General features: G+C 35.7%; 1 protein-coding gene across 3 annotated transcripts in view; it reads right to left on the bottom strand.

The window, feature by feature from the left end:
• Nucleotides 1-2586: 2586 nt before the first annotated feature.
• HEATR5B (HEAT repeat containing 5B) overlaps nucleotides 2587-18126 on the bottom strand; it is a 73600-nt gene continuing 58060 nt past the window's right edge. For 2 of the 3 annotated variants that reach the window (XM_037528227.2, XM_054701208.1), the window contains exons 31-36: nucleotides 15474-15618; nucleotides 14725-14991; nucleotides 12778-13002; nucleotides 8742-8893; nucleotides 7519-7732; nucleotides 2606-3535 (exon numbers count right to left, since the gene is read on the bottom strand). In XM_037528227.2, the coding sequence (XP_037384124.1) occupies nucleotides 3231-3535; nucleotides 7519-7732; nucleotides 8742-8893; nucleotides 12778-13002; nucleotides 14725-14991; nucleotides 15474-15618 (1308 nt within the window). In that variant the 3' untranslated portion in view covers nucleotides 2606-3230. Of the gene's footprint in view, nucleotides 3536-7518; nucleotides 7733-8741; nucleotides 8894-12777; nucleotides 13003-14724; nucleotides 14992-15473; nucleotides 15619-18126 lie in introns of all 3 variants that reach the window. The other variant, XM_037528228.2, reaches the window with a different exon arrangement.

The following is an 18126-nucleotide window of genomic DNA, read 5'->3' as shown; positions in this document are numbered from 1 at the left end:
TAAAGATTGGCAAAAGATTCACTCTCAGTAAAAATAAGCAGGATAAATATGTAGACATATGTACATCTTAGATGTGCAAAAGATCATAGACTAGTAAATTTTCTTAATATTTTATAGATGAGGAAGATAGAGCCCCAAGAGTTATCCGGTATTTTAGCCTCAATTAATGGCATGACTTACTTAGTGCAGGGGTATCTGACTTCAGAGTTTAGTCCTCTCTGATTAAACTAAGAATTTAAAAGTAAATATTGATTAAAAAGAATTTGGAAAACAAATAGAACATACCTTATTTCTTATACAAAATTGTTCAGATTAAGCTTCAGAAAATCCACCGGCTATCATAATGCTTTTCCTTTTAACTTCTTGATACTGGATGTTAATAATCAAATAAATATGATTACTCAGGTTGGGAAAAAATCAGTATAACAGATTAATATATTTTTAATATCTATTTTATGTATATTTTTAATTTATAATAAATAAATATAATTCTTCAAACAGATCTTCCTTTTAAGATATCATCATCGAAGTCTAGAAGTTGGGCCTCCCTGGTGGCACAGGGGCTAAAGACAGCACTGTGGAGCTCTCCCCAGCCACTGCAGCACGTGTTCAATCCCCCGGCCAGCCAGGGACCAGCCCACCTGGTGCAACAGACCTCTTCTGTCTCCCTTTTGCTCCCCTCATCTGTGTATTTCAGGCAATACACCTGTTCTGTTCCCCATTCTGTCTCTGGTGAATCTTCTCACTCCCTGCACCTCTGGCCTACACCCCAGTTCTTATATGCATAAATAAATAAATCTTAAAAAAGAAAAAAGAAGTGTAGAAGTTGTCAATAGTGCAAAAGAATTTATAGGAAGTAGAAGAGGTACTGGGATGAAGGGAAGGAATAGACAGGTGGAGGACGAGAGGGCAAAGATGATCATTGCTGGGCCTCCCTGGTAGTGTAAGGGGTTATGTACAGCACTATGAAGCTATTCACAGTCACTGCAGGATGGCATGAGTTCGATCCCCAGTCAACCAGGGAGCTACCCACGTGGTGCGACAGACCTCTCCTGTCTTGCCTGCTGCTGCCCTCAGTGTGTTTCAGTCAATCCAACTGTTCTGTTGCTCACTCTGTCTCTGGTGAATCCTCTGCACCTCTGGCCTACACACCAGTTCTGGTACGCATAAATAAATCAATCTTAAACAACAAAAAAAAGATCATTGCTAATGCATGATGCAGTCAACCCTGAAGTGGTAAATAATAGGAAAAGCCTGGGTGTACCAAGAACAGCAGAAAATAGCCAAGGCAGAAATAAACTTACTTTATAAATAGATGAGTGAAAGGGGGTTATGTGTGCAAAAACAAGGAGACTGGAAAACATTTTGGCAGTTCCTTAAAAAAGTTGAATGTAGAGTTACTATTAAGATAGCAATTCCACGCCTACATATATACCTGAGAGAAATGAAAACACATGGCTATCCAAAATCTTGTACATAATCACCCACAGCAACATTATTTATAACAGATAATATGTAGAAACAGTCCAAAGCAACTAATCATCAACTAATAAATGGACAAACAAAATGTGGTATATAGTCATACATTGCTTTAACAATGTTTCAGTTGATAACATACCACATAAAATACAATGGTGGTCCTAACAGGCTGCACCATATAAGCCTAGTATGTAGTAGGTTTGTGAGATTACACTCTATGATATTTGCAAAATGAAGAAATTTGCTAACAACATATTTCTCAAAACATATTCCTGTTATTAAATAATGGCTGACTATACATATGATAGAATATTCTTCAGCTAGAAAAAGAATGAACAACTGATTCATGCTACAACACGGATAAACCTTAAAAACATGGTAAGTCAGGAAGGAAGTCACAAAAGACCACAAATAATATAATTTCATTTGTATGACACGGCCATAATAGGAGAATCAATAGAGACAAAGTACATTAGTGCAATCAAAGGCTTGGGAGAAATGAAGAAATTGTGGGATCATAATTAAGTGTTATGGGTTTACTTTTTGGGGAAGTGAAAATGTTCAAAATTGATTCTGGTGATGGTTGTACTACTCTGTGACTATACTAAAAACCACTGAGTAGTTTTGGAAAAACAAGTCTGAAAGAATGAAGTCTTTTCATTCTGTAGTACTAGAAGTCAGTGAAAAAACAGGAGAAACAAAGCACCTTTCTGAATTATCTACATGATGAAAAAGGAAGGGCAATGATGTAAGAACTGCCAAATGGTGAGGGCATTAGGGAAAATAAATAGGAGGTAAGATGATAGCGATACATTTGAAATTTTCAGGAAGGTGACTTGCTTTTGATAGTGTAGTTAATGTAACACCATCTGGTAAAACCTAGTGTTTAAAATTTGCCAAATGTGTCAAACATTCATCAATTATCTACTTGACATGGTAAAATTCCCATTGCATGAGAGACTGGCATAACTATAATTACAACTAATTTATTTTTGTATGCCCTGCAGTACTTAGCTTGATGCTTTATGCACAGTCGGCTCTCAATAAATATTTGATGAACAAAACTCACCATCATAGCCAGAACTCGAGGCTCTGTAATTCAAAACATACTGAAGCCAAATTTTAGTTACTGAAAAGAAGCAGAAAATTATTCCACACTTGAACCATTTTAATGTATTTTAAATGAGAACTTTAGTTCAGTTAAAAATCAAAATATACAAAAGCATAATTTAGTAATCTAATATGAAAGTAAAAACTTTGTCAGAAAGGTACGGAGGACATTTTGAGAAATGCTAAAAAAACATGACTTTATTCATATATACACCACAAAACAGGCATCATTTTGATTACTTCACAATTTAAATTCTGCTTGTTTCTTAATTAAACTTTTCATGACAGACGCTGAATATTGATCTATTTTTTTTCTGACAATATCAGTAGGGTGCTGAGTTACATGATACAATTGTTTTTAGCATTTAAATTTAAAAGACTATGTTCAGTGTTTACAAAATAAATCAATTAATAAAAGACACACATTATTAGGGGAAAAATGAAAGCACATTCACCACATGATAAAAAAAAATTACTACCTAAAAATCAGAGAGCAATGTGAGCATTATTTCACTTAACCTACTGAGAAGCATGTAATACCAATACACAAATAAAATAAAACCTATTGTCTGGAATGATGCATTCATTATCACTAACTAGATGTAGATGACAATATAAATAAATATGAAAGGGATAACAAATCAAAAAAAACTTGTTTTTAGCTTAATTGTTGGTGCAGAATGTATGGCAGGGGCTGGCTGTCTGGCTGCTGCTTTAGCTTTGCTGGCTTGGCTTGCTCGAACAGCAGTCTCCAAACGTGCTTTCAATTCAGGAGCAGCTCCCATTACTGTCTTAAAAGCGTGTGGATAGAGAGGCCCAATATGCATTAAATTTTGGAGTGCAAACTCATGAAGATCCTTGGAAGCTGTGATTGCTGAGGCAAAGGAATTTTCATCCAACAGGTAAGAGATCAAAGTTGGAACTAAAAGAGCAAGTAGCTGGACTCCTGCAAGTAACAAAAACAAATTAAGAAGATGATTGTGAATCTAAAAATGACAATAATTTTTTTAAGATTTATTTTTATTCATTTATGCATACAAGAACTGGGGTATAGACCAGAGGTGCGGTGGGGGTGTGTGTGAAAGAATTCACCAGACACAGTGTGGGGAGCAGAACAGGGGAATTTACTGAAATACACTGCTGAAGGGAGCAGCAGGAGAGACAGGATAGGTCTGCTGCGCCAAGTGGGTAGCTCCCTGGCTGGGTCACGCACTATGGCCGCTGATAGCTTGATTGTGCTGAGACTTTAACCCCTGTGCCACCAGGGAGGCCCATAAAAATGACAATAAATGTTAATTTAAAAGACTAGACAATTACCACAGTAATCTGAATTACAACAAAATATAAGTAAATACATACAATTTATGTTAACTCATAATTAATATTTAAAAAATATTATTTTTAATATTTTAAAAATATTATTTATGTATCCAAGAACTGGGATATAGGCCAGAGGTGGGGAGGGTGGTTTAAAAGGATTTACCAGACAGAGTGGGGAGCAGAACAGGTGGATCTACTGAAAATACACTGCTGAGGGGAGCAGCGTGCTATGCTATATGGATTAGGCCAGGTATAGAACTTGTGCTGCAGTGGCTTCTGATAGCTTCATTGTGCTGAGACTTAACCCCTTGAGCCACCACGGAGGCTCCCATAATTAATATTTAATACTAAACAAATGTCCAAAGGCTGGAAACCAGAATTGTTAAAACTATGTATTTTTACATTTACATTAATTTGTCTTATTAAAAAATACTGGCTAAAGATTCAAAAGAAATAAATACTTTATAATTGCCATCTGGTAGGAAGTATTTTGAGAGTAAGATTCTGAAATTTTTAAGGGCATTCCAGAAAAGAGAGGTTGGAGTAAGGAGCAGAAACCTGAACAGCATGTATTTACCATTATTTCACTAAAAGTAAGTACTGGCAAGGATGTGGAGAAAAAAGTATTTTTCTCATTTTAAAAAAGAACTGTAATTTTTTCCCATATTGAGGGGAAAAAAAATCCCTCAAAAATAAGGAACACATAAAACTTAGGGTTGAAATACAAGAAACCCATGTCTAGCAGATACAAATTTCAAGCCTTAAAAAAAATGTATCTATTTGGATGTTTAATCTTCTTATACTAACCTCTTTGAATCTGCCTCCTCCAATATTAACAACTCCATTCTAGAATATAAATTTCATTAAAGCTGATATTTTTCTTTAAAAAAAAAAGCAGTAGTCACATGTGTGTATATATTTTATAACCATGCTTTCTCCACCTTTCATTGATATTAATATTTGTAGAATGACAATAGGCAAGATTAAAGCCTGGGCTGTGGGAAAGCAGGAAGCCTCTGACACAGTGCAGGATATAACACTCACTGATGTCATCAAAGACAGTGATAATAATCAGTGAAACCTTGCCAGAACCCTAATTCCTCTATGGCCCTGAACTTCCTCATTCTCTGCTATATATTTTCAATCTCTGCATCTCATTAATATGTGTACATCTAACATTAATGCAGTTAATAGCCATGTTCATCTCTACATAAAATTACATATAGGTATGCTAATATACATCTATATGAAAAAGTTAATCTCTATATAAAATAGATATAGATACATGTACTGAGAGGAGGCTGTTTACTGTCTGTTTTTCCCACTAGAATGTAAACTCCATGAGAGCAGTAATCTGTTTTAGTTAATGCTGAATCCCCAATGCTCAGAACAGCATCTGGCATATAAGTCACTTAATAACTCAAAAATTCATATTTCTTGAATGAATATGAATGAATGTGTTTGTTCAAACATATACACACCCTTCCTCTTGGAAACATCACAAGATTTCAATTAATTGGATTTTTTTCCATGTTAAAATTTCAGAAGAAAGAAGGTAACAAGCTGGCTAAAGTTAAAAATCTACTAGATTTAACTTGATTACCCTCACAAAAAAATAGTACTACAGAAGAAATGATTTTCATAATGAAAACACAGTAAAAAAAATCTAATTGTGAATTTTCAAATACATATGAAATTGTTTTAGGTAAATTTGGTAGGGAGTATCAGCTAAGAGACTATTATAGTTATCTAATTAGATATAAAAATAGGAAGCAAAGTCCTCTTGAATTTGAGAGATGTTTCAAAAGGCACAGGACAAGTTTTTTTTTTTTTTTTTTTTTTTTTTTTTTTTTAAGATTTATTTATTTATTTATTTATACAAGCACTGGGTACAGTCAGAAGTGCGGGAGGGTGAGAGAAAGCAGACCAATGAAATACACTGCTGAGGGGAGCAGCGGGCGCGGCAGGAGAGTTCTGCACACCACATGGGACCCTCGCTGGCAGGCAGGGATCGAACTGGTGCTGCAGAGGCCGCGGGCAGCTTCACAGCCCAGTGCTCAACTGCTGCGCCACCAGGGGAGGCCCTTAGGACAAGTTTTGAGTAATAGATTGAATAAAGATGAACGAGAGTTAAGTCAAATATAATTCCAGTGTTTTTAGCTTGTAATCTTGGTCAATTTGGATGAGGAACATTGACTGCCTATTTCTATAATGGATTCTCTGAAGCAAAAGCCAAAAATTAACATTTGTAATTGATGTGAAAAAAGTTGACTGATAAATTTAAAAGCTAAAAGTTTACCCACTTGCAATCATACTGCTGATATTAGTATATTTAATATAAGTATATTTCATATAACTATAGTAATGTAACAATATCATATAATGAATAAATAACAAATACAGCATTAGTAATACTCATAATAAGCACCGTCATGGTTTCTTCATTTTTTAATGATTTGCTTCATTCAGGTAAGATATGCTATAGATGAGTGTTTTGTACTACAGCAAGACTTTTTAAGAAGTAGAGCAGGCAACTGACATTTTAAAAAATTAAAACTACAGCTAATGCTAAATGCATGCAAAAAGGAAAGTCAGACCATTAATGAAATATGATAGCATTCATTAGGATACCATCGAATGAATGAATGAATGAATATATATGATATTAACATGAAGACAACAATTTACCTTTGGTTGGTTAAAAGCATTCAAACAATAGAGAATTATGCTAGAAAGAAAAAGTATGAGACTTTTCTCTCGCTAGCCTGTGTTAAGTTTAATTCTAAACTAGGGCCTCTGTTTGAAAATTGATCCTAAGAGTTAATCTAACTCAAACATATTTGAAATACTGTGTGAAAGGCAATAAGCACAATGCTTAACTAGAAAATGACTCAGATTTAGTCCTTATCTTTATGAAATTTACAGTGAATAAAGTAAAAATAAAATTATGTTGAGGGCCTCTCTGGTGGTGCAAGGGGTTAAGACTCAGCACTATGAAGCAATCCACAGTCACCTTAGCAGGAGTTCGATCCCGGGACAGGGAGCTGTCCCACATGATGCAGCAGACCCCTCCTGTCCCACCAGCTGCTCCTTTAGCAGTATGTTCTGGTAAATCTGCCTGTTCTGCTCCTCACTCTGACTCTGGTGAATCCTCTCAACCCCCCCACTGAACACCTCTGGGCTACACCCCAGTTCTGCAAAAAATAAATAAAATAAACATTTCAAAATTGGAACTGTTTTAATAATGATTCTGGTATGAATGCTAATCTGGTCTATTTATTATAAAGATTTTATACCTCTATCACAAAATGCATTATTTTAAAATGTGTAGTAAACATCCATTTTCCCCCTAGTTCTGAAAGAGTACATTCCTAGACAATAAAAACGTCAGCATAGAAATGTCATCAATAATTAATTTTAACCTCTTGCTCACAAAAAATAAATACAAATCAACTCAGTACATTGTTAGTAGCATAAGCAAAACATTAACTTCTCAGATAGTAACCACTTCTTAGTAAAGTTCCTGTTTGAAAGCCTCTGTCTGATATAAAATAGGATTTTTATATGTTTTCATTTCTGACTAGTGGATTTTTACAAGAAATTACTTACTGTTATGTTCTTCTCCAAGAGCAACCAATGTTTCAAGAACTTTGATTCCTTCTTGAACAGCTAAAAGTTCTACATTGCTGGCTGGTCTGTTTCTTTCAACAGCTTTTAGCTTTTCAACCACTATTGGAGCTAATGAGTGGATATAAGGAGTTGAAAGTGCACGATTGGAATGTTGAAACACTGAAAGGAGAAGCTGGTAACATTTGGCTTGAACCTATATAAGAAAATAATTTTTTTAATTATCACATGTGATAGTTTTTTACCTGCTCAACAATCCTATTGCATATTAACATATACTGAAATGAAGCAATACTAGAGCAAGGAAACAGAAATGCAGGATGAACTGATGTCACTTTCTGCTTAGAGGAATGAAGTAGGATAACGAAACTTTCAATAACCTAACTAAATGAAAATAATCAAATAAATATTTCATATATGTTAAGTGAAACTCAACTTACAGACTTTATAGATTTCATTAGAATGAAAGAAGGTAGAAACCAGGAATTCTAATTTGTAATTCTTTAATTTACAATTAATTTACAATTGTCCCTCCTACTTTAAGCTAACTTATTTATTAAGGAAGGTTAATTTGAAAGCTGTCAAACAAAGTATATAAATGTATAAAACCATATTGCTAAGACACTCAAACCCATTTGGATTCCCTAGAAATGACTGGTGATATCAATTTAAGTTTTCCAACCTTGCTGGAAATAAGAAATATTTGGAGAATTTTTGAAATAAAAACCTCTAATTTAGGAAGATAGTGGTAAAGTCTGGAGTCACGTTACTAAACTTTTTTTCTAGCGTGCAACAGGTTTGAGAATCATTAGTTTAAAACTTTGACATTGTAAAACAACATAATTTTCTAAAAAAATAGCATTCCCAGTATAATATAGACAATAAAGATTTGCCCTTTAATGCTCTTGGTGTCATTAAGTAAACAATAAAAAATAAAATCATAGACTCATGTAACATTTTTACCAACATAAGCCAGGGCTAATCAAATGTTTTCAATATCGGAAATTTCCACATACATGAATGTATCTTTCCTAGTGCCTAAATTTAATGAATTTTTTCCACTTTTTCTATTTAAAAGCCACATAGGAAATATTTAGGTTTTCCTTTGATGTATCACACATTTTAATCATAATAAATCAATCTGAAATCTTCCCCAGAGAGTGAAATATTTACCTGTATGTTTAATTGCTTTAAATGTAACTTACCCATGGGTCACATGAATTTAATGCGTTTTTAAATCTGTTCAGGCAGCCATTCTGTAATGACTGGACTCCTATTATTTCACTACTGGCAGACCACAGGAAGAGCGCAATTGCTGTTAACATGCTTACTTCATCAGGTGTCGGCACAGAATCTTCTGAGTAACATGAAAAATAAAGTGCCACGCTGTTTGTAAAATGTTTTGGAATTTCAATATTGAACAATAACCCTCTCTCCCCAGTAACATTCATAGCAATGTGTGCCTCATTCTAACACGATCCATGAACAACTACATGGAGAGAATCCATTTACTACTGAAGAAAACAGACATACTTTAGTAAAGTACTTTATTTTTCTAGATGATATATTAATCAAAAAATATAAGCATAAATCCTAACAAGAACTTTAATAAGAAAAATACATCTAAGTATGAAAGTTAACAAGGAAATAAAAAATTAGCTAAAAGTCACTTAACTTCCTTGGAGTTTAAATTGTCCAAAACTTTCTAAGTACTTTACTTCCACAAAGGTAAATGATTATGATAGGGCCTCCCTGGTGGCGCAAGGGGTTAAGATGCAACCTACGAAGCTATCTGCAGTCAATGCAGCATGAGTTCGATCCCCAGCCAGCCAGGGAACAATCCACATGGCATAGCAGACATCTCCTGACTCGCCTGCTGCTCCCCTCAGCAGTGTATTTCAGTCAATCTGCCTGTTCTGCTCCCCACTCTGTCTCTCGTGAATCCTCTCACACACCAGCCGCCCCCTGCATCTCTGGCCTGTACCCTAGTTCTTGTATTCATAAATAAATAAATCTTAATAAAATGATTATGATAAAATAATTTTAAATTATAGAGTAGTTAACTTAGTGTTATCACCATCTTAAACTCACAAATTCTACACAACCATAAACAAAAAAATCTTGCATGGTTTCCTAAAGACAACATTCTTATAATTTTTAGGAATTTATTGCTACTGCATCACTTATTCAAGAAAAGATACAACTTTTTAGGAATGCAGAAAACAGTACAATTATTCCAACAAACATCACTACTGAACATATAGTAGAGATCCATTATTTCATGATTGCCATTTTCTCTATAGTTGCACTTATCAACATTCTTTATATGCCGAATTTGGGTTAATTTGACAACTGCAAATCCCCAACGATAATCAATACTTGACTAGGATTACAAACATATATGTTTGATAATTTACTATTATCTCATAATGAGGGTTTAATAACTTGGAACAACGGTTGAGAATAAGCTCATTAACTTAACATATAGAAGTCCACTGCCTTAATAACAACAACAAAAAAACCACATAAAATTTGGGAATTGAGTCATTTTACAACAACCTAAGTCATATTTGTTAAAAAGTCCAAGAACTTCACAGTAGGAATATTATTCTATGTGAAATGAAAACAATCTCTAATACATTAATCTTTGTCTCAGATTTTTTGTCAGATCAAAAATTTTTGCTACTAAATTAATATTTTTTTTTTAGGATTTTTAAAAATTTATTTATATAAGAACGGGGGTACAGGCCAGATGCGTGGGAGGGTGAGAGGATTCATCAGAGACAGAGCGGGGAACAGAACAGGCAGACTGATGAAATACGCTGCTGAGAGGAGCAGTAGGTGAGACAGGAGAGGTCTGCTGCGCCATGTGGGTTTCTCCCCAGCTGGCCAGGATCAAACCTGCGCTGCAGAGGCTGCTGACAGCCTCACAGTGCGATGCTCAACCGCCTGCGCCACCAGGGAGGCCCTAAATTAATATTTTTATTTTCAAATTGTGACTTTAAGAAGATTTGACATCTAAATTATTTTTGACATCATTGTAGTTATAACTAATTCAGGCCCAATAGATGCTAAAACCACTGGGTGAAAGCATGATGGAGAACCAAAAATTAACAGTCTCAAAGTAGCTCCCCACAGATCCCTTGTTAATTATAAAAGGGGAAAATGTCAAGTTTATAGTGGAGAAACATGGCAGACACTACCTTAGCCAAGTTATTAAACTTAAGAGACTAAATAATGAGATAACGCAACACAATATGCTTTTTCACATGATGTATTAAGAAAAGTATTCATGTAGTATTCCTGCCAAAAATGCAAAGCCTGAATCTGATCATGATTCAAGAAAAAAAAAGCAGGCAATTTCAAATCAGAAAATTCCAATTCAAAGAACATTCTATAAAAACAGATGGTCTATACTATTCAAAACATTAATGTCATGAAAAATAAAGGCTGAGGAACTGACCTACATTAAAGAAGAATAAAGCATTATGACCACTAAAAACAATGAATGTTACTGGACTGCATTCTGGATAAGAAGGAAAAAAGTTCTATTAAAGTCATTATTAGGGGAACTAGTGAAATTTACATGTGAACAACAAAAGCATTGAAGCTATGTTAAATCACATAAATTTGACAATTTTGTCCTTATATAAGAGAGTTTTTTTTTTTTTAAAGATTTATTTATTTATTTATACAAGCACTGGGTACAGTCAGAAGCGCAGGAGGGTGAGAGAATTCATCAGAGCCAGCCAGAGCAGGCAGAAGGACCAAAGTACACTGCTGAGGGGAGCAGCGAGCGGCAGGAGAGGTCTGTGCGCCATGTGGGCCATGTGGGCCATGTGGGCCATGTGGGACCCTCCTCTGGTGGCTGGGGAGCAGCCGGGGATCGAACAGGCGCTGCAGAGGCTGCGGTCAGCTTCGCAACCCAGCGCTCAACCGCTACGCCACCGGGGAGGCCCATAAGAGAATGTTCTTGTTCTTAGGATATCGGTGTAGTATTTAGGAGTATGTCATTATGACTTAATGTATTCTCAAATGATTCAGCAAAATTAAAAATGATAATACAATAATATGCAGCTGCAGAGTAATAAAATATTTGGTAAAATAATAACAAGTAAATCTAAGGAAAGGGTATGCTGGAGCTCACTATACTATTCTTGTTACTTTTTAAAAGTCTGAAATCCTATTTAAAAACTCATGGTATTGGTGCAGCATACCTCTCCTGTCTTGCCTGCTGCTCCCCTCAGCAGTGTATTTCAGTCCTTCTGCCTGTTCTGCTCCCTGCTCTGTCTCTGGTGGATTCTCTCACCCTCCGGTGCCTCTGGCCTGTACCTCAGTGCTTGTATACATAAATAATCTTTTAAAAAAATAAATAGGGCCTCCCCGATGGCACAGCCAGCACTGGGTTGAGCACAGTGCTGTGAAGCTGTCCACACCCTCTGCAGCACAGGTTCGATTCCCGGCCAGCCAGGGAGAGTCCTACATTGCTTGGCAGACCTCTCCTGTCTGGCCTGCTGCTCCCCTCAGCAGTGTTTCTGGTTGTCTGTCTGTCTTGCTCCTCGCTCTGTCTCTGGTGAATTCTTTCATCCTCCCACACCTCTGGCCTGTACCACAGTTCTTGTATAAATAAATATCTTTTAAAATAAATAAAAACTCATGGTATTAAAAATGAAAAAAAATTGCAGTAATTTAATTCATTACACCCAAGATTTACATACATATATGAGTATGAGTATGTGTTTATATACATATTTATGCACATTTTTTAAGCAGAAGTTTAGATTTTACAATAGGAAATACAATTTTCATAATAGAAATTCTCTATTATAAAACTTTTCTTACAAAGCATGGAAATCTACTTGCCTTGCTTACAAAAACTATACAAATATACCCAATGGCCTGAATCCCTACTTCATACTTACTGTGTCTTCTAAAGATCCAGTTTTAGACAGTACATATTAGGAAAGTTAATGCGGTCTAAAACAGCAGAAGCAAACAGAAATACATTAAGACACATCAGTTCTACTCCAAGTATATTTTCTGTTCTTTTCTGGGGGGAGGAAGCCTCCCAAATAAGTAAGTGCCAAGACCACAGCATTTAGAGTCAGTATCTAGAAAGGAGACTCAAGAGTTTTTCTCTGAAAGATATGACTGGAACATGTCTGTGTTGATTCAGTGTTATACAGCAGTGTTCTGGCAGACACATCCAATTAAGCAATAGATTAAAATTAATGCAGTTACCTGGTTGGGAATACTCCAGAATGCAGGCGAGAGTGCTACGGATCAGAGCTGTCCACTGTTTTTGAGTATCCTCAGTTTTGACCATTGAAAGAGTCACAATACTTTTAATCCCTTGAAGAGCTGCACTGACTGGTGGAGCAACCTGATTATCTGCAGACTTTATTGCTGTGTCTTTCAATATTCTTGCAATTAAAAACAGAATTGTGGGCAGGATTGTCATACATCCTGAGATAAAAACAAATCAGATCACCTCATAACTACTATAATTCCTGTATTACAGTTGTTTCAAGTATAAGTATCTTATATTTTGTTTAATATACTATGTTTCAAGTAAATATCTTACAACTGGTTATTTATCATTATTTCTTTTCCTTATTTTTTTATATAATGCAGAATTTACTGCATTATTATCACTAAGCTTCAATGTTTGAAAAACAAAATAAGAAACTGACAATATTTTCTCTCTTTTCCCAACTAGCCTTGTATTTATTCCAATAATTCACCTGTTTAATACATCATAACCTTCATAATAAAAATGAGAAGGAAAATAGGAAAACACTACAATATGCTTTGAGAAGTATCTGAGCAATAGGTGAATCTTGCAGCAATTCTAAGACACTTAATCTTCAGTGTACTAAAGTCAGCCTAACCAAAGCAGCAAAACAAAAGGGTTATATGGTAAGAAAAAGAAATTTAAAAATCCTGGAATTTGTAGCTGAAAGATCTTTAATGTTACCAAATCCAACCTCCCACTTAATGAAACACTCCACCATTTCATACTCTGCCATCTTTGTCTACAGTGATTGAGTGAGAATTTATTATTTTCACATCTATAGGCTTTTGCTGAGCTAAAATTATTATCTCCTAATAATACTGTCTCTACTTTCTAGCTAAAATAAAATGGAGGGAAGGTCTACTTTTCCATCCAATAGTTCTTCAGGTATCTGCCATTATTTTTTTCAGTTATAATTTCTTTAGTTGCTCCTTAGAGTTAGCTGTCACTCTCTACTGACATTCTTTAGTTTGTCAGTGTTGCTCAAAAGTGGCAACCAGATCAAACACTAAGTTGTTTAGTAATTTCACCTCATAACTATCTCCTAACATTCAATGTCTTCCCTCAAGTTACAGTTCAATCTTTTTGCTAAAGTTTGTTTAAAATATATCTGAGAAGTGCATACTGGATTTTTTTTTAAAATCTATAATCTTTATGGGCTCCTAACAGTAAATAAACCCTTAAAAATAGGCCATCTGCTCCTTTCACACTTGAGATTTAAGAGGAAAATAAGTCATAATAATGCTTAAATAGGGTCTCCCTGGTGGTGCAAGGGTTAAGACACAACCTATGAAGCTGTCTGCAGCCACTGCAGCATGAGTTCGATCCCTGGCGGCCAGAGAGCTACCCACATGGCGCAGCAGATCTCTCCTGCCTCGCCCACTGCTCCCTTCAGCAGTGTATTTCTTTTTTTTTAAAGAGTTATTTATTTATTTATTCAAGCACTGGGTACAGTCAAAAGCACGGGAGGGTGAGAGAATTCACCAGAGCCAGAATAGGCAGACTGACGAAATACACTGCTGAGGGGAGCAGCGGGTGTGACAGGAGAGGTCTGCGCGCCATGTGGGACACTCACTGGTGGCCGGGGATCGAACTGGTGCTGCAGAGGCTGTGGGCAGCTTCACAGCCCAGCGCTCAACCACTGCGCCACCAGGGAGGACCTCAGCAGTGTATTTCTGTCATTCCTCCTGTTCTGTTCCCCACTCTGTCTCTGGTGAATCCTCCCACCCCCCCACACCTCTGGCCTGTACCCCAGTTCTTGTATGCATACATAAATAAATCTTTGAAAGAGTAAAGAAAGAGACTTTTAAAAATAATAATGCTTAAAATAAAGGCAAAGCTTATCTTTGTCTAGTGTAATATAATTCACTTCCAAATAGAGACCAAAACCATACCAGCAGGTGAACAAAGGGATGGCAAATCAGAGAGTATGGTAACAGTGGCGGCCACCAAACGAGCACTTTCTTCTGACAGTCGAGTTTTAGTGGCTGTGTGACTTGGAGAGTCTGACATCTTGGTACTGAGATGTGGCATATGTCGTACTAAAATGAACATCATCAGCTCCATTGTTGCAAACACAAGAGATTTTCCAGGAATTAGACCACCACTGTCACCTCCTTCTCCTAACACAGGACAGGATTCTTTTTCCATATCATCTTCATCTTGTGTAAAGGAAAATTTGATGAAAATAAAAAAAAAAAAACCCAAACAATAGATAAAACAACACAATATATATGTCTGAGAAAATTTTTTTCAAAAGAATTTACAAATAAATGTCTAACTGATGTCACATGTTATTCTCAGAATAATTCTCTGCCTCATGAGAATTCTGTTTGATTACTCTCCTTAAAAGTGAAGGACTATTGATGGCTTACTTGAAAAATTTTTATTAGGTATTCTAGTTAGAAATGTATTTCATAATAGAAGTACACATATTTCAGGTTGAACCATATGAGTTGACACTTTTGAATATAAATAGTTAACTATAAGCAATTTCATTTGGTTCTTTCTAATGAAAGCAAAATCAATTGTAAATCTTCTAGTTGTATGATTACATTTTTTGAAAACTTACAGGCATTAATATTTTTAAAAGTATGGCACAAATAAGATCTACTTCAAAGTCAGTGCAATTTATAGCGCTTACTTAGAGTATTTCTTTTTTCTTGCAAATAATCCTGAGCTGCTCTTACTATCTGTTGTACAACTCCGGTAACCAGCAGCTGGACAGATGGTGGGTTCCAGGTCAGCAGGAGGCGGTGCAAAACACTCAGCAATTCAACACCAATCAACTATTATAAAATAATACAGATAGACTTAATTCATTTTAGTTTCAAATGCTAAATTTGTATTATTAAAATCTAACTTAACATATAGGACGATGTAACAAATGAGAACATTCTAACAATCTTGAGAAATTGTATTTTATTCCAACATATTTTCAGTCAACAAATGATCACTTAGATGCTTAAATACTTTTTTAATAACCAAAATTATCATCTTCCTATTTATTTCCTCCATGTGGACTAAAGAGTTTTGTTATGGTCAGTATCACTAAAATTCATGATTTCCAACCTAAGCTGAGTACCCAAGAAATGTCCACCAGAGATTCTAGGCACTCCTGGTAAGCCCCTCTCTGAGTCATCTCAGAAATGATCTTTTCACCACTTACTTTGCCTCTTATTCACAAGCCCAGTGAATTGGCCTTAACTTTCAAAGGAGAAAGAAACTTAACTGCAACAAAAGCCCCCATACCTCTTTCCATAAGATCAAGTGTTCAGCTTCTTACCCACGGCTGATTAACCTTTCCTCATGTGCTACCTACTCCATCCTATTTGACTACCTAAAGATTCTTTCAGGTCTTCAATCATATCTCATGCATATCAACTTCTCTTCCTAGTTAAGCTCCTCTTCCCAGTATAAGGAAAATGTTCAAGTCTTTCCTATTTAATTTTCCTTCTCCAATTTCCCCCCTAAACCCCTCAGATCCTTTTATCTAACCCCATGTTCTCCTCTAGCTCTGCCTTGCTTCTTTTTTCTTAGCTTAGATACTTATATTTTCTTCACCCTCTCATCCACCCCTCAATCTTGTATAATCTGGATTCTACTCCCTTAAGAAAATTATCTGTTTAAGGTTACCAATAATCTACTATGAACTATTTTCTGTCCCTGTCCTTATTTACTTGATTTATTTTTTAAAAAAAAAGGTTTATTTATTTATGCATACAAGAGCTGGGGTACAGGCCAGAGATGCAGGGAGGTGAGAGGATCCACCAGAGATAGAGTGGGGAACAGAACAGGCAGATGTACTGAAATACACTGCTGAGGGGAGCAGTGGGCGAGTCAGGAGAGGTCTGCTGCACCATGTGGGTTGCTCCCTGGCTGGCCAGGAATCGAACTCATGCTGCAGTGGCTGGGGACAGCTTCATAGGTTGCATCTTAACCCCTGTGCCACCAGGGAGGCCCTGATTTGTTTCTTTTGATACTACTCTCTATTCTTGAAACTCTTCTTTCTTTGATATCTCTGTTTTGTTTGGGCTGATCCCACCTCTGGTACTCCTTCCTCTGGTGCTAATTTATTTCCCTCATCTCAATCCTTATTTACTATTTATAAGGTTCTAGTCTTTGTCTTCTTTCCTTCTTCCTTTTAACCAGGTTTCCTAGACTGGTATACTCATTTCTCTAGAATTCCAAAACAGAATCTCATAAATGGCCTCCATTCTCATCTCTTACAAATTAACCTCTACAAGTTTATACAGTGACCAAATATATACATATACATGATTTCTGAAATACAAATTCAACCATTCCTCTATGAAAACATTTTTAATGATTCCTGATCACTTTCAAGACATATTTTAAACACTCGAACATGCCACATAGAAATCTTCATAATCAGTCCTTTACCATCACCTAGCCTCATCTAACACCTACATGTTTTGTTCACCTGAGTCACAGAAAATAATAGCTGTGTCCCTGAACTTGTCATATTCTCTCCTGCCCCCTTATCTTTGTATTTACTGTTCTCCTTAAGAGGAAAATCTATCTCTCTTGTGCTGCCTCATTAATTACTATTATAAAATTTGACTCAACCATAATCAACAGAGAAGATTATCCTTTACTTTGCTATGAAAATATGTGCTCCTCTCTTCACACATCTTTTACATCAGGATAGCACTTATCATAACTATCTGCTTCTCTTAACCTGCATGCAGCAAAGCCATTTTTGAGATCTATAGCTTTAGACTGTGTCTGATGCAGCGTATTCTGATGATGTTGAAATGATAGGCTCCAACTTAGAAAAAATAAGTCCATCCTATTAAAGCAATTTTGAATAAACAGAACATTATTAAGTCTCTAAAATGGTTAGATTGTTGGGTATCTATGTTCAAAGCAAGACAACTGAGTGTATATACAGTAGCCTCTCTTTACTCACAGACTAAATTTTATAGCTATGACTACTTGAAAACCCTGATGTTTCTTGCACTAATCTGTAATTTAGCCAAGAAACAGCTTTGGTACAAGGCTGAGTTATAAGAAGATTCATTAGTGAGTGAATCTTGTAATCACATAGCATAGACTTTTGTTTTGCTCAGCATCACGAGCAAAACTAATTTTGATATAATAAAATGATAGCAACTTTGCTGTCTATTAGTTTGTGTTTTATGGAAAATTACCCTCAATGATACCACGTAGCAGTGATGGTGTCAAAAGAGATAGTTTCTATTACAAAACTTAAATAATTCCTAATTAAAATGAATAGCAAATCTAGAAGTAGCTTGATTCTGTAATGAATAAAA

The sequence above is a fragment of the Talpa occidentalis genome, unplaced genomic scaffold (genome assembly GCF_014898055.3).
Source record: "Talpa occidentalis isolate TD23 unplaced genomic scaffold, MPIMG_talOcc4v2.1 talOcc4.5, whole genome shotgun sequence".
In the NCBI taxonomy this organism is placed as follows: Eukaryota; Metazoa; Chordata; class Mammalia; order Eulipotyphla; family Talpidae; genus Talpa; species Talpa occidentalis.
Note: the sequence above shows the minus strand (reverse complement) of the source record. Positions and strands in the feature narration are given on the sequence as shown.